The sequence below is a fragment of the Struthio camelus genome, chromosome 1 (assembly GCF_040807025.1).
Source record: "Struthio camelus isolate bStrCam1 chromosome 1, bStrCam1.hap1, whole genome shotgun sequence".
NCBI lineage: Eukaryota > Metazoa > Chordata > Aves > Struthioniformes > Struthionidae > Struthio > Struthio camelus.
In genome coordinates, this window is record NC_090942.1 from 88,883,676 (window position 1) to 88,911,274 (window position 27,599).

The 27,599-nt window shown below is 46.1% G+C and overlaps 1 protein-coding gene across 1 annotated transcript; it reads left to right on the forward strand.

Annotated features, from left to right (window-relative positions):
- The first annotated feature begins 1,457 nt into the window (after window positions 1–1,457).
- On the forward strand, window positions 1,458–27,505 carry LOC104152049 (alpha-2-macroglobulin-like protein 1). Its single transcript, XM_009687191.2, has 35 exons — window positions 1,458–1,516; window positions 3,136–3,319; window positions 4,335–4,497; window positions 5,351–5,403; window positions 7,472–7,492; window positions 7,936–8,095; window positions 8,524–8,608; window positions 9,183–9,294; window positions 10,467–10,581; window positions 10,939–11,048; window positions 11,592–11,759; window positions 12,023–12,253; window positions 12,910–12,973; window positions 13,358–13,503; window positions 13,807–13,956; window positions 14,210–14,362; window positions 15,439–15,523; window positions 16,338–16,452; window positions 17,158–17,383; window positions 17,513–17,639; window positions 18,200–18,321; window positions 18,812–18,866; window positions 19,509–19,592; window positions 20,621–20,797; window positions 20,938–21,019; window positions 21,763–21,919; window positions 22,258–22,332; window positions 22,735–22,897; window positions 23,368–23,582; window positions 23,720–23,935; window positions 24,037–24,161; window positions 24,466–24,556; window positions 25,268–25,336; window positions 25,634–25,736; window positions 25,875–27,505. The coding sequence occupies exons 1-35, from the start codon at window positions 1,458–1,460 to the stop codon at window positions 25,913–25,915; spliced, it is 4,302 nt and encodes a 1,433-aa protein (XP_009685486.2). The 3' UTR covers window positions 25,916–27,505.
- The last annotated feature ends 94 nt before the right edge of the window (window positions 27,506–27,599 follow it).

The following is a 27,599-nucleotide window of genomic DNA, read 5'->3' on the forward strand; positions in this document are numbered from 1 at the left end:
CACTGCCTGTACTTTTTGAGAGCCGTGCAAAGAAATGAAGGGCAGCTCAGAGCCTCAGGGAATAACTCACGTTCCTGCTCCAGTTCCTGCTCATTTGTTTATCCAGGTGCGCTTTCACCTTTTGAGAAAAAAACATTGGCATCAGAATCTCAGAGGTGAACAAAGCACAGTGGAAAAAAAAGAAATACAATTTATATCTGCCAATTATGTGAAAAAAAAGCCCCCTAGAAAGCCAATTTCCTTGTCATGCATTAGTCTTTCCTAAAGAAAAAAAATATTCCCAGGGCCTAAATAGTTAAGAGCTCTGTTTGGTACATGGGGATAAATCAGTGATGTATTTTGGTATGAAATGGCTGTTACGCTAAAATAGAAGAGCTTCCTTACTTGGGGAAGAGTTTCAAGGACCAGCTTTTCTTGCCAATTATGTTAGCATAAATCAGTGCAATCACTAGAGTAGCAGGCTTAAAAATAGCATGTGGAAAGTAGCTCCCAAATTAGATAGATAAAGAGTGCCATCATCCAGGGCTGGAACCACACCCTCTTGCTAACTGAAGAAGACCCCTTAGAACTCAAGTCATCCAGTTTTTGACCTGCCTGACCAGTGCTCAACCTCCATCTCCCCCCAGCATGTATATGTAATTTGGCCCTATAGTGGAACACAAAGGGATGTGTTATGTGGCTGGAGTTAATTGTAGTTGTTAGATTTGCTATTCAAACTAAAATATCTGTAGGGAAGAGATAAGATTAGAATTCCAGCTCTTTGCTTTCTGTGCCTTCCTTCTGGGTGAGGGAACACTCCATAAAGAGCAGAGCACTCTGCCTTCCTTTGCTCATCTTCCAGAATGACCAAAAACGGAATTTTGGGCTATTTTAGGATTCAGTAGGCACCTTCTCTATATAGACTTATTTTGTACAAAGACTGGTCTCGCACTGAATACTGAGACCTGCCGAGGGAGCTACAGCCTCAAAAACTTGGGGACAGTGTGACCATAAGACTTCATTGTGAGATCCAGTAGAGTGCACCTGCCAAGAGACTGTGAGACAATCCATCTCAAGGCAAAACAATGGGGTTGAGGCTGCAAGTGGGACAAGGAGCAGGGTCAGCACACTGAACAGAAAACAGGCTGTTACTCAGCAAAATAAAAAGCCAATTTATCTGAATGATGCTAGTCGATCCATAGTAGGGGGGGAGAAGGGTGCAGGAGAGCAGAGAGGCTGGAGTCCAGAAAAGCTTGGATTGGTTGGGGAACATCCTGAATGGTACAACCCTGTGCCTGGAGCACTATAAACACAGGAACAAGGCAGAAGAAAGGAAACTTTGGGGCTTCTCCTTGTCTACTCTCAGAAAAACAGGAAAACAGCAGGTGGCCTGGTGACCTTGGAAGAAGCAAGCACCCCACCTTCTCTCCTGACTTACCCTCAAGAGACATCCACATCCCAGGGGGTCTCCCATGAAAATGTGGACTCCCTTCCTCCTGAGCTGCCTGCTTTACATCCTGGGGATAGTGGCACAACCGTAAGTGCCATTTCAAGGTCCGGTGATTCATAGCTCTGAAGCTGAGGGAGGGGCCAGAATGGCGGGAAGAGACATGGGAAGGTGGGAACTTGTCCCATGAATATCTGCAGTACAAGAACTGTGTAAGGACTGGCAGTGGGAATAAGAAGAGTGAAGGACTCCTGTTTGAGGCAAGCTGAAGGGAAGGGTGTAGGATAAAGAGAAGGGCAAATGAAAAGGGGTGCAGGTCTGGGAGTGATTATGCAGGAACCAGTCTGCTGACAAGGTAGTTGAGGAGTTTTCTCAAAGCAAGAGGGTGGATCCTTTTTTACTGGGGGCTGGAGTAAAGCTGTAGAGAACCTGTGCTTCTGATGTGGAGTCAAAGCAGACCCTGAGCCATAGAGCTTTGGGATCAGAATTACACAGTTGCAACATCAGCTCTGAATGAATACAGCCACATGGCAGGGTTGGATTTGGATCCCAGCCTGAACTTTGGAGCCCAGACCGTCTCTCAGTCCAAAGTGCTATTCCCTTTTTCATGTGTACTGGGAACTCCTAAAGATAGTTCCCTTTGCAGAGGCAGAGACGGTCTTTACCATGTGTGTTTCCTTGCACTACTGTAGCATGCTCAAAAACCAGGCTGGTGTTAGTCCAGGCCTGATGATCCTTTTTGGGTGTGAGACTAAAGATGTTGTTGGCTGCCAGGATTCTTGATGACAAAATCCCAGAGTACTTGATTGGAGGAAAACTCCTAGCTGCTTTAAAACTCCTGGTATCTGAGTGCCAAGACAGTGAGGGACGCTGGCAGGCATCTGCTGGAACAGTGGTTCCCGCCCCATAGAAAAGAAGGGGCTATCCCAGTTTGTGGAATATAAGAGATAAGTTCTTTCTCTGTGCTCTGTCTCTGGGGGTTTACATTGCCTGTTGATCAGGCTTTACAGTGTGGTACTTTGGTAAGTCTCCATCAAAAGACAGGGGACACATAGGTGCCAGCATTCTAGGAAAAGAGGTCTCCAGAGACTCTCTCCTCCATTCCCAGAGCTTTCAGCAGCCCATGGGAATAAGGTAAAGGTGTTGCAGAAAGCATTTGCCTGAGTGTAACTTGACTTGGGAGGGTCAGAAGTGCTCACGCACTTTCCCTCTCACCCCTTCCTCCTGCTGGATGGTGGAAGTAATGCATCTTTCCCCTGAAGAGTTGACTTCTGCAGGGTTATTTGTCATGAAGAAAGTGCGTCTTTTCAACATACGATCTAATGACATGTCTTGATCTCCGTCACTGTTGTAAGCACAGCTCCATAGCTGGCTTTAGCCTGGGCATGGTGAGCAGTATTTTTTGCAGCAGCATGGCGCTCAGTATGGGCTGCAGACCCACCCAAGACCCAACTGCACTAAAGGCCTCCCCTGAAAGTGTTTCTCATGTATATCCCAAAAGATTCTTCCAAATTTACCATATCCCTTCCACTACCCCTGTGACTGGTTCACACTTTCATTGTTAATCCTGTCCCTTTCACCCCAGCAGAGCAGTTGTTCTTGACCCCAGAGAAGTGGTAAACCCCACTGCTTCTTCAGACCTTAGAGAATTTGTCCCAAGAGAGGGTAACACTACTCCTAGGATGTGATGTCTTGTTTCTCCACTGCAGGAAGTACCTGATCATCCTCCCAGCTGAGCTTCCCTTCCCTTCTTCCCAGAGGGTGTGCTTGGATCTCCGTGGGGTGGAGAAGCCTATTCGTGTGGCCTTAACTCTTGTGCAGGCATCTAGCAGCCTCAGCCTCTTCCGCAAGGTTGTCCGGAACAACTGGATCTTTGAGTGCTCCAGATTTCAGGTCAGGGTCATTCTTGTAAGGAGCTGTAGCTGGCAGCTCCCAGCATGCTCTTTCAGCTCATGACTCCTCTCACCAGAGAATTAATGTAAACAAGGATGATAGGAGGAGAAAGGACATGAAAAGAAATGAATACAAAAGCAGGAAAGGTGTTTAGTGGGAGCCTAGAGTCTCTCCTCCCTACCTTGTCAGTCTGTATGATACTGTTCCTACTGGGCATTTCACCATCCACTGTGCTGGCACAGTTCACTGAGGGAACGGCTGCCTGGCCAGGCACCCAGGGACTGAGAAAGATGGAGTAGCTTAGAAGCACCCAGATAGCAGCTATGATGTAGCTCATTCTCTCCTGAGAAGAAAGCACTGTCTAAGGGTACATCTGTGAATTGAACAGCTTGAGTGCTTTGCTTGGAGAAGAACCAGGCCTCACATTTCAGATAGCCTCCCCTCACATCTGATTGTCTCCAAGACTCTCTTTAATGACTTTAAAATGTGCTGGAGGCCTAGGAAGGGAATGGGAGTATGTCCACAGAGGCTCAGCACAGGGTTTTTCAATTTGTCAAATCCCTGAACCTTTTTTTCTTCACTTGCTATGAGGAATAAGAGTGTATGTCAGTCTCCATGACATATACAGTCCTGAAACTATCCAGAAAACAGATTTCTCATAAGCATAGACCTCTTCTTCCCTTGGTTTGAGTCTTCCCCAGCTCACTCCATGCAGGCTTTAATAGTGGCCCTGTGAAGGGGGCAGACACAACTTCTATGCCAGAACAGGCTCCCTCTTCCTCTTCTCCAAGGTCTGTGCCTCAGTGCAAAGGTAATGTCCCCTGTACTTCCATACACACAGCCCTTCAGTCACTTAGGGAATACGCTTGTGTTGGCAGCAGGCAGCCTTCAGAGTAGGGTGGGGAAGCAGATGGCCTCACAGTGCAGGAGGAGTGAGGAGAAGAGCATCTGCTTTGACGCCATCTTGTCCTCTCTTACTCCCTGCTAACTTGGTGACTCCTCTTTCCTGTCCTAGGTCCCCCAACCTGCAGATTCCCAAGAGGTGGTCACTGTACAGCTGCGCATCTCCAATGGCCACTACTTCAGTGCTAAAGAAGAGAAGAAAGTCCTGATCCGCAGGGCTGGCACAGGCACCTTCATCCAGTTGGATAAACCCACTTACAAGCCCGGACAGACAGGTGAGCATCTGCATGGAGCACACCTGACAGTTCCCCTATCTTGACCTGTCTAGAATTTGTTCCAGTCTTTTCCTTGAGGAAAGTGCTGAGTGCTTTGGGCCACATTATCTCTATGGGGATGGAGGGGGAAGCTACACATGACTGAAGCTCGTGCTGCCTCCTGGGATGATGTATCTGTTCATCATTTCATTATCTTTTAGGTGAGGGAGGTGACTTGCAGTGTCAGACTCAAAAGCTATAGGAGTAGAGCTGGCTCAGAAGAGTCATGAATGCGCTTTTCTCAAGGATGAAGGGTCCCAGCCAGGGCCGGGTAGGACTAGCCTGCTCACACTGCAGATGAGGAAACAGAAGGGTAACTCAGAGTGTAGCCTGAGAAAGATCCCAAACTGTTAGGTCAGCTGCTGTGCTGCTGTTGGGAGGGCTGAAAAGCCAAGGTAGATTACTGCTGCTGTCAGGAGGCATAGCACAAAAAAAACTCTGCATACTCCCATCTTTCTTCTGGCAGCACCCTCTCCAGATTTCCAGCTCTGTGGCACAGGTGAGGAAGCAAGTAGGCCTTTTTTTGTCTATGGGTCTAAGCAACTGCCTAAGTTGCTGATAAGTATAGCCAATTTTAGGTGGGAAGAGACTATCAAAAAGTGGGACAAGAACCTTACATTTTCCTGCACAGAGGGAGGGAAGAGTGCTGTATGCAAGGCTAAGCAAATGATAAGATGGAGACTACAGGGCAGGACTGGGTTTTAGTTGCAGAGCTGGTGGGGAGTTTTTCAGGGTGGGGTAAGTACAAGGCAGGTCTATTTCTGATTGTAGTCTGACTTTAGAATGTGCTCTTTTCTTCGATTTTCTCCTTCAGTGAAATTTCGAATAGTGACATTGACTGAAGATTTTGTTCCTGTTAACAGCAAGGTAAAGCCCATCTGAGTGGACATGAGGAATTTTCCAGATTTCCTCTATCAGTTCTGTCTCCTCTGCCAATCCCAAGCTGTGAACACTGAGTCAGTCTGAGTGTTTGTAATACCGAAGGTAGTAGACATTCATCTGTTACTAAATTAAATTAGAACAACAGCACCCGTTTGCTGAATGCAAAATTCTGGCCATATTGTCACCCTCACAGGACGGCTGCTGGCTGGTGGGAGGCTTGAAATTGCTGCTTATATTTGGGGAGTGTGCCAGCACTCGCTGCTAGCTGAGTTAGTTCAGGATAGTCCAGAAGCTGCATGTACCTGTCCTCCCTGCCAGAAAAAGCAGGCGGGGCATTTGGGGGAAACTGCAGGCTGCTGGCAGTGGACACAATTACTAAACAAACTGCACGTAGACTTAGCCAGAACCAAAGTCTTTTCCTGCAGCTCTGAGAAGCTTAGCTTTCTGTGCAGTGCATTGTATCTAAGGGTGGTAGGATATTCTGAAGTGAACTATGAGGCACCTGCAAAATTTCAAGAAAAATTAATTAATATTGGAAAGAATACTCATGAATATTTAATTATTAAGAAGAGAAAATATAGAAAGCAGTATAATCAAATTATACTGGCTTCTTGCTGGCAGCCTCTGATTTTCCCCAGGGAAGTGAGAAGTAGCTTTAGCTGCCAAAGGCTTGCATATATGCTAGCCAGGAAACAGCAAGAGCAGTATCCTTCTAAGGTAAGCAATTATACCTGCAGCCAGTAACTACAGCTATTTCAAATTCCTCTGTCCTGAAGCAATTAAAGGAGAGCCAACAGGAATTCATGACATGATTAAATACTGAAAGGCACACAAGAGCAGGGAGTTAAATCAAATTCCTCTAGACTGAATTAAATTGATTTCCTCTTTTTGGAGCTCTTGATGAGAGTCTAGGATCATGCACTCACTTTCTCCCCCTGACAGAGAAGGCATTTATCTATGTTAGTTAAATATCAGGGTAATAATCTTGTTCTTTGCCCATCTTCCAAAGTATGAATGTGTTTAGAGTAAATAATACATTTTGTTCCCTGTCTACAATTGGTAAGATGGTTTATGATATTCGACCTAGTATAAATGTTAATAATGCTGTAAGGAAAATTCAAAAGAGGTAATGTTAAATCGAAGGAACATTGCAGCATTGGAGCCATAATATATAATTTGCAAATTAGATAGGTTGAAGATAAGAGGGGCACTATTCACTGGCATGTTTTGTCCTTAGCACTGACATTGGATTACAGTTAGGAAAATAGTTAACCTGTACTTTTTTTTGTTTCAATGCAAAGCTGCTTATAATAACTTGTTTGAAAGCTTAGCATGATGAATAGTGTGAATTAAAAAATGACTTTCTGTTTACAAACCAGTTACATTCTCCACTTCCCTGTCCCTGCCTCCATGTGCCTCATTCTCCCGAATCCCAAGCCCTTCATCGCTGTTGCCTCCTGGCTGATAGCTACAATTAGTCAGTATAAACACAAAGTTAGCCTAGAAAGGCTGATGAAGTATGTCCTGCTTTCTGCCTCCCTGTTACTGTCAACCAAAGTATGTAGTAGTTCATATCTCTAAACTTTGTCTTCTAGGCCAGGGGTTTTACAGAAAAGTGTGGGATGTGTTCTCCCAGCAGATAACGCAGTGTTGCTAATTCTTGGGATCTGTATTACAAAGCTGAAGCCTTTCAAAGTGTATTGATTTGGAATGATGGTATTTGTGAGGGTCTCTATTTTCTCCCTTTTTAAAAAAGTAAATTATAACTTTTATGATCATAGAATAAAGCTTGAAAACGTCAACCAAAGTGCATCTTAAAAATTCAGGAATCAAAAAGCAAATCCAAAGAATAGCAAAGATTTTTATGTTACTTTTTTTTCTTTATTATTACAAAGCCTGTTTTTCCTGGTTTCTGTAGGATCAAGCTCTTCGTATTGTAGTGTTTGGGGTGGGCAGTGTTGTCACAGCACATGGGTTGGGTGTGTATGATAAGTTTGTATGTAGGTTGCTATATCATGACAATTTTTAACATTGCATTCTGTTTGATTTGCAGTACTCGGTGGTGGAAGTCCAGGTGGGTGTATCAAAATCCTCAGCTGTTATAAGGCAAGGTGCTTCAAGATGGATACATATGCAGTTTTCTTACTAAGGATCTTCTTAGGATCTGTGCATACACATGGATCCAAATATCTATCCAAATATTTCTTCCAACAAGCCTTTATCCTTAAATTAGACTAGAGAGTTTAAAAGTCAGGAGCTTTCATAGTTTCTTTGTAGATGGCAATATAATACAGCAGAGTAATCACTGATGTGAAAAAGGATCTGCTAGGTTCACCTCTGTGTGTGTACTAACACTCAAGTCACTTCAGAACCTTATGAGCAAAATCATCAGGAGTCTGTGACATTTTGAAATCTCTGAAACTCTTTGAATCCTGTGAGCTCTGCATACAGATTAGAAGATGTTGCTAATGACTATCTTTTATTGACTGTCTTTTATTTCCTTCCCTCTGACTGCAGGACCCAAATCAAAACCGAATTGGCCAATGGCTGGATGTGAGACCAAAACAGGGCATTGCAGATCTCTCTTTCCAGTTAGCTGCTGAACTCTCCTTGGGGACTTACACCATCAATGTCATGAACCCAAAAGTGTCCAGTACCTTTCAAGTGGAGGAACATGGTAAGATGGAGTACAGAGGACAAAGAATTGGGTAGAAAAAGTTAGTTGTGTCTGTACAACAGAATAGGTGGCTGAACTGTAAGATAAGATCTACTGTCTGAGAGCTAGGAATGAGTAGTCCACTAGTGGGCAATATCAGAAATGTAGACAAGGCAGATTGTACTGGAGAGTCTTGAAGGTATCTAGTAACAACTAGGCTGGCACGGAGTGAGGTTTCAATAAAGACCTCTGTGACCCTGTTCATGTGGCAGTGAACAAAAGAGGAGTCTCTCTTTGGTTTCCTTGTTTTTAATTAGTCCTAGCTTTTATCTCATTAGCATGTTCTTCATGGGACTCCAGTTTTGTGTGAATGCACTCGTCCCTTTCTCGATCCCATGTCTAGGTAGTCTGCTGCCTTTGATGGAATAACTTTGTGATTTTTGTTCCAGAGTTGCCAAAATTTGATGTTTTCTTCGAGGGACCAGCTCAGATTTACGCTTCAGAAAAAACATTCCCACTGCGTGTGTGTGGCAGGTGAGGAGGCTGTTTTGTGGAAAAGGAACAGCTCATCAAAACCTTTCCATGTCTCCTCTCTTTTGAATATATGAAGGAGGAGAAATGGCTCAAGAGGAGCCAAATACAAGTGGTTCTTTTGAAGAATCCCAAGCCCCAGGAGGGGAAATAATGAAGTTGTATCAGTGCCATGCACTTGCTATCAATGTCTTACAGAAAATATTTTCTTCTGCTTTCACATTTGAGCTAGTATCTCTACTGGGTGTTGCTATGTGGACACATCAGCTCAGGTCAGCTCTCTGCTTCTGCCTGCACTTCCAGGACAGGAGGCACCTAAAACTGGGAGAGCTTTGGAGTGTATAGGCCCTTTCCTGTTTGTGCTTTGTTTCTCCCTCTGCTGGATGCAGGACTGTGCTACTAAACTCCCCAAGTACAAAGTGTGCTATATTTTTGTTTGTGACGGCTTACTAACTGCACTGAGACTTTTATCAGGAAGGCCACCACCTGTGAGGAGCAGTGCACTCAGCACAAAACACAACAATTACCCTTCTCAGTTTCTCTCTGCTTAGTTGCTCCTCTGGTGTTTTCCTTGCAGGTATCACTATGGGAAAGCGGTACAAGGGACCGTGCAGGTGACATTGTGCCAGAAGGCGAGGAGGCGTCCTCAAAATGCCAGCAAAGATATCTGCAGGGAGTATAGTGGTCCGGTGAGTAAGATTCTGGAAGATACATGGGTAGTGGCGGAGCACTACATAGAAGAATGTGTCTAAGGATTAGATAAACAGAATGGACTGCAATCCAGTTATTCATTATGGGATATTTAGTTTAGGTTTGCCAGTCTCTGTAGTGTATAAAAGACTAGTAGTCTGTAGACTAATAGTTAATTGATTTACTCAAGTAATACAATTGATTGCAGACTGGCTGACAAGCCTTTACCCCAAAAAGTTCTTCCTTTTAAACTTTTTTTACAATGATAGAAACTGGAAAAGAGGAATTCCACAGAAAAACCTAAAGTTATGTTTTATCTGGAAAGAAGCATAACTAACTAGGAATTGCTACAGTGTAAGAAACAAAAATTGATAGCGCTTTCACAAATGCAAAAATAACCTGTTAAGGTGAACCCATCCTGGAGCTGCACAAGGATGCTAATGTATGGTGAAGACATAGTTAATTCCACAGCCAAATCACACAGTCATTTTTATATCTTATTTCTGCCCTTCTATCCCTAACAAAGCATTTCAAAGCTAGGCTCTTCGCTTCTACAGCTATGGTTGAAAACATTTTATGCTTTATGATTTGCTATTGTGACCTGCTATGGTGATTGTTATCTTCTAGTTCTGGAGCTGATTAGTTATTTTGAATATTCATTTGATTCTGCAGTTCTTGTTGCTAGAATTCTTAAAATACACCTACATTTTCTCTGTGATCCAATTAGTGCAGTTTTCAATTTTCTATGGAAGCTGGAAAATTAGCAAGATTGTGTGATATATGATTTGTTTTATACTTATGCAATATGAATTATCTCTATATATAATACAGAGATAATGAAAAATATGAACTATATATATTGAATATATATGTGTGTATATATACACACCTGCACATATATGTGTGTGTGTATATATACATGCACACATATAGCATAAAGTTCAAATATATATTTGAGAGGGAAGAGAAACAATGAGTTTCTACCACACAGTAAAAAAACTCTTTATACACTGCTAATTTCAGCATCCTAAATCAGGCTAAGACTAGAGTCTGGGTCTGCATTATAACTTGTTACAATCAACAGTTATAACAGAATGACTAATATGGTGTACTGGTAACACTTTCTCTTCTCCCCAGCTTCAGATAACATCTATCTACCACTTCATTACAGACAGTGAGCAAGGGCTGCTTCACCACTTCTGTAAGCATGATGGTCTTTAACCTGGCTCATAGTGAGGAAGACAGCAAGCTCTATGCAGAGGCCTCTCTTCTGGAAGCTGGCACAGGTACCTGAGGGCTCAGCTTATAATCACATTATGCAGAGAAAGTGCAAGGATGTGAGGGATCATCATAGGACACAGCGAATGTTCTTCTTCAAGGAACTCACTGTGCCCGCAAAGAGTAATCAACAGCAGGCAGATGAGGTGTGGCTGGGACATGGTGAGTGAGGCCACAAAAGGTCTTGAAAACATGCTAACTGAAGGAAGAGCTGCCACAGGACCAACCTTTAAGCATTTGAAAGGTGCTGGCCTCAGGAAAGAAGTTTGAGTCACTCCAATTAGGGGGTCTGAGAATAACAAAGTGAAATTAAACAAGGGTGCAGTAATCTGACTTTGCTTCCTGTATATTCCACATTCCAACAGGGGTGCAAATCAACACCTCCAGCCAAATCTCCATCTCCAGGACAGCTGCAAGGGCCATATTTGAGACCCCAAATGCTTACTACATCCCTGGAGTACCCTACAGAGGGAAGGTGATTTTTCCATTGCTTCCCCACTACCCCTTAATTTGCCAATGAATTTTTTATCTAGTAAATTTTGCTGACCCACACCATTTCTGACTGAAACCACCAGACAGAGTCACAAGCAGTGGGCATATTTCCCCATCCCAAGCCTTTGTTGCAGAACTTTGCCTTACAGTGCGGAACATTGTGTTACAGCACAGTGGAACAGCATGGCTCCAACTGCAGCAGTTCAGTTTCCCTGATGTAATTTCACCTCAGGCTTCTGCTGGGAGCAATAAGCAATTTTGCAGGAATCTTTCTGCTCTTGGCTAGGACCTGAATTCCAAATGGTCTAGCCACACATACCTTTGGGAGAGGACAGTTTTCAGCCTCCCTCAGCTTAGTTTTAAAGATAAGGAAGTCTTATAGGCCTCCTGCCTTTCTGAGGACCAGACTGAAGCTAAGGCCACCTAAACAGGAGGCTTTGTGTTTGCCAGAGAGGGGAAGGTTTGGGGTAGGATACTGGAAGGGACATCTGACTTTGGCTTTTCTGCCCTTCCCTCTTGTCACTAGATTAAGCTTCAGGATCACCATGGAAATAGTATGAAAAACAGAAAAGTTTATCTTGTGATAAGGTTCATGAGGCGTCGATTTATCAAAATATATATCACGGATGGCAATGGAAGAGCATCATTCGATCTGGACACAACTGCCTGGAACAGCTCCTCAGTCTCTTTGGAGGTAAATCCCACCTCTATGTACTGGAAGGTGAAGGCTTGAGAATCCTGAAGCTCTGCCAGCGCCCCCCACTCCTGCCCTGTAGCTCCCCTGCCAGTTCAGCCCTGGGTTTCCCACACAGCTCTGTCAGGGCAGAGCTGTGAGGAAGACACCATGCAATCATCTTTTTCAAAGAAAGAAGTTGATGAAATCCTGACAAAGCACTGAAGCAGAAAACTCTTCTGTCCTGCTTTCTGCATGTCTCTGTATGTCTGCTCCCCTCTCAGGGAAGGTTCACACTAGAGGATCTTACGCACATACCTCGGAAAACCGGCATCTATTACACAAATGCTTACCATCATCTGCAGCCCTTCCATGTCACAACAAAGAGCTTCGTGGACATACACCCACTCACAGGAACACTGCCCTGTGGGCTGAAGCAGAGTGTCCAGGTGACATTCACACTCAGTCGGGATGACCTGGGAGAAAACACCAGCCGTATAGGCTTTGCATATTATGTGAGTGAGAATTGGAGAGAATATGGAGGAAAAGCAGCACAGACGGGATGAGCCCCCCAATGAAATGTTGAGGGTGGAATTTAGATTATCCCTGGAGAGGTGTACAAGACAAACTTGTGCTTGGAGAACTCTAAATGGATCTGCCTGATCCTTGTATTGGGGTCCTGAGTCAACTCCATAGGTGGGAGGAGCATTCTGTCTCTGCAGCCCATTGGCCCCTTAGCCTCTGTGAAAGCTGCAGTGGGAATTGGGAGCATGCTTTATGTTGTCAGACTCTTTTTCCCTCTGGAAACTGAATGGTGGCACTGCTTTTCACATTGGTTATCAAATATCTGCTCAGTGGAAATGGCTTCTGATCTGCTTCTGAAAGCTTGCCTACTAGAGGTGAAATACCTTTTCTCTTCCTCTCTCCCTTTTCTCCAGGGAACCCACTACCTATCTGTTGTCCTGACTGTATAGAGTAGAATCTGATGTGTTAAAGCTTTTCCTCCCACACTGCAAAGTTTGCCAATCTACCAGGACCTACGTGTGGGGCTGGGTTAGACTCACAGCTTATTTCTTTGGTTGCTTGATAGTGCAACATGCTCACAGGGTGAGCATTACTGTACTCTGGTGACAAATAACAGTTTACTCACTGAGTGTCCCTCCTCCCTCAGGTCACTGGGAAGGCTGGAATTGTTCTCAGGGGCCAAAGGAGTGTCCAGGTTGGGAAGCTGAACAGTAAGTCTGCAGTGACCTGGTTCTGGGACTGACCAAAGGAGAACAGTTGGGCCTCTTGAGTTTCTAGATAAGACAGTGAAATTTACCCGAGTTTCTCTTGAATTCTCTCAAGCCATAGCCCTTGGGCAGTCAAAGAACAGGCTAGAAAGAGACTGGGGAAGCAATTGGGAGAGACAGAGTGGGGGAAACAATGAAGGAAAGAGAGCTTGGGGAAGAACTGTGGAGTGATGGAGCATGTGGGCTTAAAGAGTGGAGGAAGACAGCAGATAGAACAACAGAAGGTGTTTGTTTAATAGCATGGGATTATGAAGCAGGAACAAGAAGGAGGCCAGAAAGAGATCTTAGTGGGGCAATGATGAAAACACTTTGTCTTTTCCTCCTCAGTGTTGAAGGGCTCGTTCTCCATCCCTTTGACCTTCACTGCTGACTTCACCCCATCACCTTCCTTAGTAGTGTATGCTATCTTCCCCAGTGGAGGAGTGACAGCTGACAGCATCCAGTTTGATGTTGCCTTGTGCTTTGAAAACCAGGTAAGACTCACACCTATGGCTGGGGAAGAGCTGACAAGGAGCATTTAGCAGGCCTGTGGAAAGGAGAGTCCCAAGTACTTTAAAGAGACAAGTCGGGAGAAGAGGAAGATGTCTGCAGCATAGTGCACAGGAACTGGGAAAACTACCATTCAGTAGTGACTTCTATTTATAGGAATAGTTGAGCAGGGAAAACTTAGCCCTGATCTCCCTCTTTCTCCTTTGCCATACATCTGTGCTGCATATTTCTCATGCCATCTCCCTCCCTTTCTCTCTCATATTTGCTTTCCTGATGTGTTGCTCAAGGTGAAGGTGAGTTTCACAGCTAAAGACACCCATCCAGGGGCAACAGTGCAGCTCCGACTGCAGGCAGCCCCTGGTTCCATCTGTGCGGTACAGGCAGTGGATGAAAGCATGTTTCTCATGAGGCCAGAGAGAGAGCTGACAAGCCAAATGGTGAGTATCTCTGCAAATAGGCAAAAAAACAGGACTGGTGTTATGAACTGGGGAGAGGAGCAGCAGCTAAGGCAAAGGGAGTTGGAGGCTAATGGATGAAGGGTGGGTTTCTATGTGAAGAATGAGTGGATGTAGGAAGTGAGGTCTGCCCACTTTAGGTGGGAATAGCTATATGTGCTGGGGGACAGTGAAGGGAAGCATCTGGAGGTATGCATTCTCTGCCTGATTCTTCCTTGTCTATGAGTTTCCCTAGGTGTATGGCTTGTTCCCTGGTATCTACCGACATGGATACCCTGCCCAGGTGGAAGAACATTCAAATAACTGCATTCAGTCTCAGTCCATGTCACCTCTCCTGCAAGGGAAATCACAGCATTCCATTCAGCCCGACGTCTTTAACCTCTTCCGGGTAATCACCTCTGACTTTTCCCAGAGCTCTGGAAATTATGAACACTTGAGACATTTTTCTCCCCAAACAGTCCGAGAAAACCTTGCCTTCCCAAGGCAACCCCTGCTCTTTGCCCTGACCTAGCTGTGCTATCTCAAGAGAAGTATAATCCCATTATGAGTATGAGCACCTGTGTGGGCATTCACCTCTCCAGCGAGGCAGAAAGCAAGATGATGAAATTCTGGACCAGCAGAACCCAGTATTTTAGACAAGGGATTGAAGTCTCGGGCACTTACCTGATATGTGTGTCTGCACTGTTAAAGAAAAAAGAGGCAAGGAGTGATCTCAAGCAATTAACCACTGATTGTTCGCATGACTTAGTTGTTAGCATGCTCTCTGGCACTGTTTTGGATTGTTCCAATGAGATGTCTTGAAGGCAGATCTCCTTTAGAAAGGGCAAGACTTAAGCAGTGCCAGGCAAGAACATTTGGCCTTGGGCCTGGGAATCAGCCGTAGTCCTCTATTATTTTGCAGTGGAGACACATCCTAGGAGGCTCTGCTATCTGATGTGGCTGGAGAGAGCACACAGTCAGTGCACGGGTGTGGGAGTAAATCAGGGTTCTTTTGATTATCTGCACTCTCCATGCCATCAGCACAGGGACAGCACTTGTGTTTGTGGATAGGCCTGTGTCACAGTCCCAGTAGCAGAATGAGGAGGTGTTCTTCTCATCACTCCTCTGTAAGACTCCAAAGGGCAGATTTCATCCAGCTATTCCCTGCAGTCTGCATGAGGGGTGGGGGCAGGGAGGGCACTGACACCTCTCCTCTGTGCACTTGCTTGAGAAGACCAAGCTCTCCAGCTGGCCCCCGGAAGAGAGGCAATTGTTTAGCACCTTTCTAAGAAAGAGAGGATCAGGGACACTGTGCCAAACCTCCTTGAACATTGTGTCTGTTTGGGCCCGTGCTGCTCTGGACTGTCTAGGCACCTGGCTGTGCTACCAGTACTTGTCTTCAGAGTCATTTTGAAGAGCAGTGGCTGCTCTTCCTCACTCAAAGCTGCTTTTCTACTTCCCCTGCCCTCCTTCTTTTTCTGACAGAACATGGGTCTGAAAATCTTCTCAAACCTTGTAATCAAGAAGCTGACTAAGTGCTTTCACCGGGCAGGTAGGAAGCCCACCATGGGTGACCCACTCTTTCAGCCTGCCCAGCTTCCAGGACCTGAGGTCACCTGAGTAGAAGAGTTCTTTGATCTCTGGGGTTTGCCAGTGGTGGATGCTGACGCTCTCAAGAGTAATGGATGCTGCTGCTAAAGCATGGCTGCGAGGTCCATCAGTCCTCAGCAGAAATGACTGAGTCCCTATAAAAAGACTCTGAAGAATGTCACTACTTAGATGTTCCCTGACATTAAAGGATAATGTCCTTTCCTGACAAAGACAAACTCAAGCATAGGCCAAGATCTTGAGAGGAGTGTTTCTCAGTGATTATACCACAGGCTGTGCCGAGGCCTGGCTTCTGTTCCACCTGTGTCTCTTACTTTGTGTCTCAGTTTGCACTAGATAATTGTTCCCAAATGGCTTATGTGACTAGTGATTTTTAAACCACTATTGTTTGCACAGGGCTGGGTTTTCTGCAGATAAGCAAATGGGAGCATTATTATTCCCAGAATCACAAAAGTGTTCATTAGAAGGGCCCTCTAGAGGTCTCTGCTCTCTCTGGTGCCAGCTTTGGATCAGGTTGGTGGGGGCTTTGTCTAGCCAAGTCTTGGAAACCTTCTACCACTGGCCAGCTCACTGCAAACTGGTTGTCCTGCCACCTCTCTCTGTTTCCTTCCTATTTTCCCTCTCCACTCAGCCCACTCTCTTGTGTATTCCCGTGTCAAATTCTTCCCAGGCCTCTATTCATTGTTTGCTCTGTCATTTGCCCCAGTGCTAGGCTGTCTATCATTTGCAGGTTTCATCTGTCCTACCCTGATGTGACTCATTATGCTTTCTTTCAGGGGGACCTTCTGCAGAAGAGCAAAGAGTGTCTAAGGAACAACCCCGATCCACAGCCCAAGGTAGACTTCACAAGTATTTCCCTGAAACTTGGATCTGGAGTCTATTCTCTGTTGGGTGAGTGATGCCAGACTGTAAGGTGTACAAAAAGATAAACCCTTCGTTATTAAGGCTTGGCTGACCTGTATTTGAATGAAAGACACCCACAGGTGTAAAGAGAGGTCTGTATCTGAATGCAGGATTTTCCCTGTATTTATAGTGCATTAGAATGAAGGACTGGTAGACTTTGAGGAGCAGGACTCAAGTCTATACATGTTTAGAAAAGAGCAATGCTCCTTTGGTCCAAGATCAAACCACCAAATATGCTCTCTTCACATGCTGGAATACACTCTACCAGCTTCCCAATCTGGCAGGCATACCAGCTAAATTTGTAACCTTTGTTGCCACAGTGCTTGGATCAGGACTGATGAAACCCAGGGGACATGTAGTCCTGCTTCATCCTGTTGACTGAGCATAGAGCTAAAGTGCTGGGTTGCTCATGGAAACACTGTCACTGAAGGCATTTAAGCAGGCTATACGGCTCTAGGGAACAGATTGCTGAGAGCTGCCTTGCTCTGAGTCACTGGAGTGGAAGTCATCTGATAAAGTAGTTGATTTTCCCTCCACCACACCTTATTACTGGGGACAGGCCATTGGTGATAAACCAGAGGTTGATCTGAATCTAAGGATCTACTGGCTCCCCTCACCTGGGGCCAAGAACCCTTCCTATCAGAATTAAGTGGGCTGAATTCCTTCGAGGTGCTACTGCTCTCTTTCTCTCAGCTCCAACGGCAGCAGGGGTGCCATAGTCACAGCGCCTGATACTGTCGCTGAGTGGAAAGTCAGGATGTTCTGCTTGGCTGGGAGAGGCTTTGGCCTCGCTCCGATCACAAGCCTCAGGACTGTCCAGCCCTTCTTTGTGGATGTGACATTACCATATTCTGTGATCCGGGGAGAGACCTTCATGCTAAAGGCTACTGTGTTCAACTACCTGCAGCAGTGCATACAGGTGTGTAACTGTGAAACAGGTAACAGCGCATGGTACATGCCTCTCATGCCCTCCTGTTTTATAAGCACATGTGGCAAGTTCTCTCTCCCGGGTTGTCCATTCACTCACCTACATCTGTCACTCCCTCAGATCCATGTGGCTCTTGCTAAATCCCTAGAATTCCAGGTGGAGCAGTGCAGGACCTGCAGAGACAAAGAGTGCTTGTGTGTGGAGGAGTCCAAGATCTTCATGTGGAATGTAACAGCAGTCCAGCTGGGTATGGCAGCAAAAATGGTTGTGATGGTGGGGAATCCTAAAACTGAAATGAGAAGGAGCGGACGGTCCAGTGAAACTGACAGGAGCTTTTCTCCTCTGGATTCCAAAGTTTGTTATTAGTGCTTCAAGACTCCGGACCATCACATCTGCTTTCTTTCTCCCCTCTTGGACAGGCTTATCAGGGAGGGCAGGAACTAAATGTGTAGAACCTGCTGAGGAGAGAGCTGTGGGACCAGGTAGGGGAGGGGCTGCACTGGTGTATATTTCTGGTGCTGCGCTGCAAGTACAATGGGAACACCGGGGACCAAGGGGCTGCTGAACCTTTTGTTGTTACTGTCACATGTATTGGACCAGAGTCACGGCTGGTGAAACATTACCCAGTTCCCTCATGCGTAGGGTATCTGGACAAGCCATCAGCACTGGCTGGTTCACCTTTACCCGTGAGATCAATGAGGCTATGAAGACCAGCCTCCTGAAGCACCTTGGATCACTGCCAGTTAAAGCAAATGTACTCATTTGTCCAGAGACATAAGAAACAGGCTGTGTTAATTTATTTGGCAGGGACTCTGAATATCACAGTCAGGACAGAGGTATTGGATGCCACGCTACGCTGTGGGGGCAAGAAGCCCTTGCCATCAACCATGAGGCGGAGGCACACTGTGGTCAAACGCTTGCTGGTCCGGGTCAGTATGAGAGCAAGCTCACTTCTCTCCTTGAGTATGAGAGGCTATGTGACCTCTATTCTTCCATGAAGAGAGGCTGAGCTGGTCTAAATGTTTTTCTCTCTTCACTTTTTGGCCAGCATTAGCATATCACGGCCTTGACTCAGTTTGCTGTGCTTTCCCCAGGACCTAGCCAAGCCTTTTCCCTTTCTGCAGTACCGTTTCTTGAGCTGCATCCAAGAAGCATTTGTACCTCTCCCTATACCTTTCTCTGTCCAGTCATCCATGTACATGAGTGTTTGTATATGTACATAGGCTTGCTCTTGCTTTCTTGAACAGTGCAGCAGACAGCTTCAGTACAGCCCTGCCAAAGGTGATGAGGATGGAATCCCTGACAACTTGGGCAGTAACCAGTGAATTTAGACCTGAAATTGCTCTGCAATTTTGCTGCTGTTTGGAAATTTTGTGTATAATATTGTTTCTCCTGTCCCATGTTCATGTTCCTGTGCAGCCAGAAGGTGTGCTAGTGGAGAAGACTTACAGCTCCCTGCTGTGCCCAAGAGGAGGTTTGTGGGTAGCTTGGATGGGTCCTGCAGCCTGAAATCACTAGATATGAGAGTAGGATTGAACTGGGGGCGGGGGGGGAGAGGAGAAGAGGGAGGATGAATTAATGCTTTCAAATGAGTTTTCTCAAAGAACATTTCACAAAAAAAGGATTACTTCTCCACTTGATGTCCTGTTGAATTTGCCACTGAGTATAGGTGAAGAGCTCCTGCTCTGTAGTCTCCTTCCACATTGCAGTCCCCATCACTCCCCTGGGGCTTGGCAGTCACCAGTAAGAGCACCTCCTACCATACCACCTTGTCCCTGCAACATTGCAGGTATCTCTAAGATGTCTCCCTACTGTATGAAAACCAAATGTGAACCTAAGGATGTCTTCATACTGAGTGAAGACCAAATGTGAACCTAGTAGTTTGGTCAGCCCCCAGTCTGGCCACCAACTCTCATGTAATTTCTAATCTGAAAAGTTCCCAAGCAATGGAGCTTGATGTGATGTGGGGCGTAGACTTTAGGGAGTGGCCTACATGGCCAGAATGTGGGCAAGCAGGATGTAGGCAGCATCCCATTTGCCTGTGCCAGCATTGTCCCTCTGGTTAGATGCCTTTGGCTAGTTTTTTCATCCTACTCCTCTCCTCTCTGGTTATCAGGAAACATGGCTGAAGACTCTGTGTCCCTTCGCTTCCCTGCTAATGTAGTAAAGGGATCTGCCAGGGCTTCCATTTCCATCCTAGGTAAGTCTATTGTGGGCTCATTGGCTTCTGTTACAGATGAACATGGCTTGACTTGGTGATGATGTCAGGGATGCATTTGACATGGGACTGGCCAAAAAAGAAGATGCTAAGTTTCTATCCTCTGCAAGGTCTGGCAACAGCATATTTTCAGATTTTTTGGGTTAGTAATTAGGCTTTAATGGGAAAGAAATCTGCAGGGGAAGATGAATCCTCATTTTCTTTGCTAGGACTTTGGAACAGAGATTCTAAGCCAATGTTTTACAGGGACTTCAGGAGTTTGGCTAGCTGTGTAGATGCAATCAGCAAAGATCATAACCATCTATCTACCTGTTAAGTTTCACTGCTATAAAAGAAGCTCCTGGAGAGAAGAAATCCTCCTCAACATTACTCAGTTGCAAAAGGATTCTTTGGAGAAGCTGCTGGGAACAGATATACTTACCATTCAGTCCCCCTCTTTGTACTGGGCCTATTTGTCTCCATGCCAGAATTGGTATGAAGCTAGGCCTGGCATAAATGGCCGTGGATATTATGCAACAAAGCCCAAACGAGGGAACAGATTACAAGGCTTTTCTAACTGGGTGAGGGACAGCTTCATGCCATCTGACTTAGCACCCCTACTGTCTTACTGACATTTTGATGCTTGACATATGGCCAGGTAGGACAGGTTTAAAGCTATTCATGCTAAATCAACCTTTCCCTAAGTGCTTCTATATTCATCTGAACAGCACCCTACTCATAGTCATTTACAAATAGTACTTGTTATGGTAAGAGCCCTTTGGAAGACAAACGCTAATAAGGGAAAGTTCCTTAGATACTCCATACTGTGGCCACCCCGTATCGCTTCCCCTAGACTGGAAAGAGGCAGAACAGTCTCAGCTCTCCACCCTGCACTCTATTGTTTTCTCCTCTTTCTTCCACTCTCCAGTATTTTCCTCCTATGCAGAAATAAAGTAGTAGTGTTCAGTGTGTGGCTGAGGAGCAATTCAAATCATGCTTAAATTTGCTTTGTTTCTAATATCCTTGGGTAGGTGACCTCATGGGGAGGGCACTGCAGAACCTAGACCACCTGGTGCAAATGCCCCATGGCTGTGGGGAGCAGAACATGGTGCTGTTTGCCCCCATTGTCTATGTGCTGCAGTACCTGGAGAAGACGAGGCAGCTGACCATAGAGATCAGGGAGCGGGCAGTGGGATTCCTCCACAATGGTAAGTATAACAGACCCACCTTGCTTTTCTGCCTTCCCCTATGTCCACCCTATAGTAGCCTCTGCTCTTACACTCATTCTCTCAGTGTTCGCCCCCTCCATGTTACTGTGCTACATTAATCACTGTTCCCATCTCCCCAGGGTACCAGACGCAGCTTCTTTATAAGCACAGAGATGGGTCCTACAGCGTTTTTGGGCAGCAGGATGGGGAGGGGAACACTTGGTAAGCACTGGGGACATCCCTTGCTCCTGATTTATTCTGTTGGGGCCAGAGCAACTGATGTGTCTGAGAACAGCTCATAAGATTTGTGTTCCTTCTTTTGGATGGAGCCCCTCAGGAACTCTGACATGGAGACAGATTGAGGGAGAGACACTTAGAAAAAGAATGAGGCAGGGCAGCAGAGATTCTAGGAAAGTGGAATACAAAGAAGCAATCCCATGGAGGTGGGAGGCCTCTTTTTCCCTCTGGGGCCATGCTGCTGCCCCACACAGAACACTGGATTGAGCTATTGGTGTCCTGCTAGCCAAGAGGTGTGTATATTGACTGGGGGAAGATCAGGGAAAAGCAATAAAAATCATCTCCCGAGGGAGGGAGTTGCTTGGGACAGTCTGAAAGATCTGCATTGGCCTGGCTTTGCCCTGTGATATCTGGACTGGGAGCAATGAAGGAAGGAAGGAAGGAAATGGGGAATCCTGAAATAATTCACAATTGTCTCTAGGTACTTGAGAGAGATGATGAAATGACTGGATAAAGTACAAGTAGATGACTTTGTGGAATCAGACTGAGGGAGAAGAGGCACTTGGGTCCCAGGGTCCATTTCCACGTTTAGATTGCTTTTCCATCTGAAACTGACTATTTCTAAGCATCCCACTATGTCAATGTTAACTTCAGGGACAAGCATGGGGGAAGCATTTGACTTTCTCCTTGTGTGTTTCTCTTTCTCTCACAACTCATCCTCTTCCTAGGCTGACAGCTTTTGTAGTCAAGAGTTTTGGCCAAGCCAGGAAATACATCTACATAGATGACAAGAATGTCCAGGATGCCTTGCATTGGCTAGAGCAAAACCAGCTCCCCAGTGGCTGCTTTGCCACCAAAGGGAGTCTTTTTCATTCCTCCTTGAAGGTAAATGAGAGCCAAGTCAGGCAGTACAACTGGGGACTGGCCGGACGGATGTTGTGGCAACAAAGGATTGTGAGGATCACAAAGGATCCTAGAAAGTCAATCCTGCAATCCGTGTAACCAGCCCTATAGAAAATAGGGCACAGGGCAGTTCTGATAAGGAGCCACCACATGAGCCCTTGAAACACCACTTAGATAGTGAAATGTGCTTCACATCCTGGCATGGTCTGGGAGAACGCACCTGAAAGCCTTAGAGACCCACTTCTGAGAGTCTCCAAGTGCTGTGGTGTGCCTGTGTTAGGCTGGAATCCTGCATCTCTGCTGACTGATTCTCTTCACAGGGTGGTGCGGATGATGAAATCTCCTTGGGGGCATATGTTGCTGCAGCACTGCTGGAATTGGGTCAGCCACTTAAGGTGAGCACACTCCCTTCCTCTCCTTCTCTCCTTTACTCTCCTACCCCTGGGCCCTGCTACAGGGAAGAAGTTCATAATGGAGGCATTCCTTAGGCCTAGGTAGGGCATTGCTGTGAGAGAGGACATGTTTGGCTAAACTGTGAAGTAATTCCTCAGAATGGTACAGCACTGGCATGGAGTGATAGGATTTGATTAAGGAACAGTCATGGCTATTTCTCACAGTGCGTGCTGGGGCTGCAGTGCCTATTTTATCAAGAGTAAGTGTTTAATTTAGTGGGTTTCTCTGGAGCTACATCAACAAGATGTAGTCTGGCTCCCTGGACTAAACCCCACAAAATTAGAGAGCCTGCCCTGCACTTTGCCCCTCTGTGAGCTTGGCGTATGTATCTTCTTCCAATGCAGGGCAAGCTGATGCAGAATACCTTCAGCTGTCTGCAGCAGGCAGTTCACAACATTACCAATATCTACACAGAAGCTGTCCTGGCCTATGCCTTTGCCTTGTCTGGAGACTATGAGACAACCCAGGAGTTGCTGTACAAGTTGGAAGAACAGGCCATCAAATCAGGTGCTGACTGCTTGTTGGGATTGGGCCTCTCATTCACCTGCTAGGATCTGGAGAAATATATCCAAGCAAGATACCCCAACTGTACCTAAGATGGCTGAACCTGGTGTCTGTTAACCTATGCAAGAGGCTTACTGAAGGAAAGAATTACACCTATTGTCCTTGTATTTGGGCAGTAACTGCACTGTGTGATTGCAGATACAATATATTATTGAGCAAGCTGTGGAAGTGACTTACAAGCAAGAGTTTCCTCAGCCTGGAGGATTTCAGGATCCTCCTCAGGGAGGAGGTAGAAACCTGTGAGCTAGGACAGGGTGAAGCCCTGGAGAATAAACTGAAGAAAGCAACCCTGGCCTGAGTCCAGGGAATGAGCTGAAGGAGCCATGAAAACACTGTTATTTCTTCCTTCCTACTTTTAGAATCCCAAATTTAATTCTCTCCACATAGGCTGCATGCTCTTTTTTCTTTCCCAGGAGGACATATCCACTGGAGCCCCAAACCAAGCTCTCTAGCTTCCACAGACTTCTGGCCTAGGACTCAGTCAGTGGACATAGAATTGACAGCCTATGTGCTCCTTGCCTACCTCTCAAAGCCACGAGTGGATACAGGTGACATGACAATTGCAGCCAGTATTGTGGCATGGCTGACCCAGCAGCAGAATGCCTACGGGGGCTTTGCTTCCACCCAGGTAACAAATAGCTCCAGGAGGATTCATCTCCTGTTACACCTAAAGTTGACAGGATGAATTCTCTTAAGGTCTTCACTTTTAGAGTTGGCTTCACAGAGCTGATCCTCACAGAGAGGTGACTATCTCTCCATCTCTAGGACACAGTTGTTGCCTTGCAAGCCTTGGCAAAATATGCAGCAAGGACATTCAGCACATCAGGCCAAGCACTTGTGAGGGTGAAATCCCAGAGGGGCTTTGGGAAGACATTCCAGGTCACCCGCCAGAAACGGCTGCTATTGCAGCAGGCAGCACTGACAGAAATCCCGGGGGATTTCTTGGTGCAAGTCCATGGCAGCAGCTGTGTCTTTGCTCAGGTAAGGTGGTGGGATAAGAGAGGAAAGATGGAGGATTATTCCGCTTCTCCACACATTTCATGTCTGGTCTGTCTTTTCCCCTTCTGATGCTCACCCTGCAGATAGTGCTGAGGTACCATGAGCCTCCCCCACGGACCACCACAACCTTCACTCTGCGTGTCGACACACAGCTGACCAACTGTAGCCAGGCCAACATGCGTGTCCTCACCATCCATATCCTTGTCAGGTGACCCCAGGGATCTTGCACTTCTCCAGCAAGCACACAGCTCTGCTGGGGGACAGCAGCTGGGAAAGCCTCAAGACTGCAATGAAGGGACTGTGCACTTGGGGCAGACAGGCTGGAGGGTGAATTTAGCAGGTAGAAGAGGTGGTGAAGAAAGGTGCTGACTACCTCCTGTGAGAGTGAGCAGTCCTGTCTTGGCCCTGGTCCTAGCTGGGCTGCCTGGCTCAGGATCCTGCCCATAGGGTATGGTGGTGGAGGGAACGGGGAGCTGGGAAGGACCATCTGACAGTTTGATCTTCTTCCTCAGCTATGCTGGGAGCAGAATCACCTCTAACATGGTGATTGTGGAGATCTCACTGCTATCTGGCTTCATCCTGTCTCCAGGATCCAGGATGTTGGTAAGGAGTCTTGAATCTGAAAAGGGAGACTGTGGTAGATGGGTCACACCTACTTGCTGCTGTTGAGAACTGCCCACTTCTGGCTGTGAGGCAACTATTAACATGAAACCTTTTGCTGCTGAAATTGAACCATTTCCCTGCAGGGCCCACCAGAGTGGGCTATGGGGGTTCAGAGGTGGTTCAGGTTCTCCCATTGACACAATTATGCCTTGGGACGGAAAGAAAATATGCTCTTAGGTATGCTAAACACCAGGATTTGTTTGTCAGAAATTCTAAGAAAAGAAACATTTTAATTTGAACCAAGAGGATTTTTTTTTTCCAGTTCAGCCGTGAAACTGAAAGCTGAATTATTTGCACAACCTTCAGGCAGGTCTTTAAAAGCAGTCTAGCAGACAATGCTATAAGATAATGACAGTCTTTACTCGTGCCTGTACCTGTTTGCTGACCAGCATATCAGTTTACATTTTATCCATATGGCCTTCTGTCCCCAGTGTGGGACACTCTTCTTCAGCAGAGCAGAGACAGCATAATTCATCCCTGAGAGGAGGCTCATGAGGGATGTTCCAGGAGGGACTGCCAAAGATATAACATGCACGTCTTTCTCATGCACTAAAACTGCTGTGCATGAGAAAGACGCTGCCCCTTCAATCCAACAGAAAGCCCTAAGGAAAGAGCTTACAAATGTCTTTGTGTTACTGTCTCCTGTCCCAGCTGCAGCATAAAACCATTGTTAAGAAAATAGAAGCAAAAGCTGATGTGGTCTTCATTTATCTGGAAAAGGTAAATGGGAACAAGAACATTAGGTTGAGCATAGTGGGAGCAAGAGGCCAGAGGACAGGAGCTGTGTGGGAAGCCCAAGGCTGCTAGCAGGGCTGCTAGGAGTGGGGCAAGGACACTGGTAGAAATGTGCATAGAGGAACCTTGCCTAAATTAATTGTTATTTGGTTAGCATTTTCTATTGATAACGTACAGCCATTTCTAAAATTCAGAATTTCTAATGAATTAGAGAGATTTAGTGTAGGAAAGACAAAGATGCATGTATGATTAACCTTGCTAATTTATTTCCGCCTCCACAAGCTCAGTGATGAATCTCAGACTTTCATTCTGCAACTGGAACAAATAATTGCGATGAAGAACCTGAAACCAGCCAGCATCAAAGTCTATGATTACTACCAGCCAGGTTGGTTGCAGTTTCTTCTGCTACTCGGGCTGGGAGCTGGGTTCCTGGATCTCTGGACTTGGCTGAGAAAAGACACTGTGCACTCTTCTCCGTGCACATGCATGAGTGTGTAACTGCCTTCCTCATTTCCTTTTGCAGAGGAGCGAGCCTTGGCTGACTACAGTGCTGTCTGCAGTTGAGGTAGGCAGCAAGTGCCTGTGACACACTGTGATACAAACACTGGTGTTGGGAAATTATAGGTCTTGCGTGGGAGAGAGGTAATGTCTTGCAGCCATGTAGGCAGTCAAAGGCAGGAAGAAGGACGGTTACTATTGGGAGGCATATATCCAGCAAGAATGAGGAACTGTCAGTTACCTATGTCTGGATGTGTGGAGCTAGGCTCAGGGCTCTTCTGCAGTCAGGCAGAAAGCTGGAAGGCTCTGGTGGATAGCAGAGATAAGTACAGCCTCTGTCTAAATGGGAGTGAAGAAGGAACAGTTGAACCTAGTGACTGTCTTATGTGTAGTGAGAATGCAGAGCAACAATGACCTGTGCTAACAAGGGGCCCCAGATGTAGATGGTGCCCCATTTCCCTCCACCCAGTATATTCATTGCAGAGTAGGAGGGGGTGATTCAGGGAGCAAAAAGAGCAAGCTGCAGCTGGGAAGATGTAATGTTTTATCTTGTGGGGTGACATGCCCAGCTGTCAGAAAGGGGGTGGCCTGTTAGTACTAGCCTGAAGCCAGGACAAGTCTGGAGAAGTCCCCTCCAGATAAGGATAAATACAGGATAAAACAGAATCTTGACACAGCAAGTGCTATGTCCTGTCATATCCCTCAGACAGGGCGCTGCCTGGAGACCTAGCTAGCAAGCTAGCCCCACTACCAGCCAAGACAAGGCTTGCTCCACAGCCTGGTGATAGCCATGGGTCAAGGCCCATGAGTCATGCCCTCCTTGTCTGTCTTAGCTTGTGTTCTCCACAGTCACACATGGCACCTCAGAAAGGGGAGCCCAAACTCCCACAGTTGTGGTAAAGGACAGGAGAAGAGCTGCTACCCAGTGACTCCTGCTTTTGCTCAATGTTTCAGGTCGGGCACCGAATGGAAGGGGTTGCCTCAGCTAGGATACTGCCTATATTAAAGTTGAGCACATGTGTTCTTGTGCCCCAATGGATGGACTTGGGGATCACCACAGTCCAGCAGTTGTGTCTGCACTGTGGAGGCCTGGGAGGTGGGGGGAAGGGTTACATATCTGGGATATGCCTAAGAAGAAGAATTAAAATAAGCATCACCCCTGACCCTCCTGTCGTTGTGTCAGTTGTTGATGAACTACAGACTCAGCCCATGGGGATACCATTTCTACTACTAATGTACATACCTTGTAGCTCCTCTACTGCTTTTCCTCACACTTCCCATGGTTTCTCCTAGCACTCCCTGCAGTAGGACCTCTGCAGCTTTGGGGAACAAAGTGCAATTGAACCTGCTGTGATAGATGCATCTCCTGCACCCTTTCTGCAAGTTCCTTTGCCTTCAACCCTGCTTTGAAGTTGTCTCCAAATAGTAATATAAAAGCTGCATTGTGTAACCCTTCACTTCTTCTCAGCAATAGCTCCTTGCCAATTACACTTGGAAAATATCTCTAAATGCAGTTGTTGGCCAAAGGAGCTGTTGACCATATCCCAGGATTCCCTTACCTCAGCTCAGGCTGGTGTGATGACCACCTTCTCCCAGTACCAAATCTACCTTGTTGTGTGCTCCACCTCCTCCTGTGCAAATCCCCTATTGGAAGGGTAGAGTTTTACTTTTGTATATGCACACATAGAGCTGAGGGAGTTATTTTTCTCAGGTGCTTTTAAATGTGATTTTCCTGTGTTTGAAGAAAAAC

Bases quoted from the DNA above. Each gene is read 5' to 3' on its own strand.
- LOC104152049 (XM_009687191.2), top strand. From the start codon at position 1,458: ATGTGGACTCCCTTCCTCCTGAGCTGCCTGCTTTACATCCTGGGGATA. The intron at 21,920-22,257 runs GTAAATGAGAGC...TTCTCTTCACAG, and splicing joins TTTTTCATTCCTCCTTGAAG to GGTGGTGCGGATGATGAAAT. The intron at 22,333-22,734 runs GTGAGCACACTC...CTTCCAATGCAG, and splicing joins AATTGGGTCAGCCACTTAAG to GGCAAGCTGATGCAGAATAC.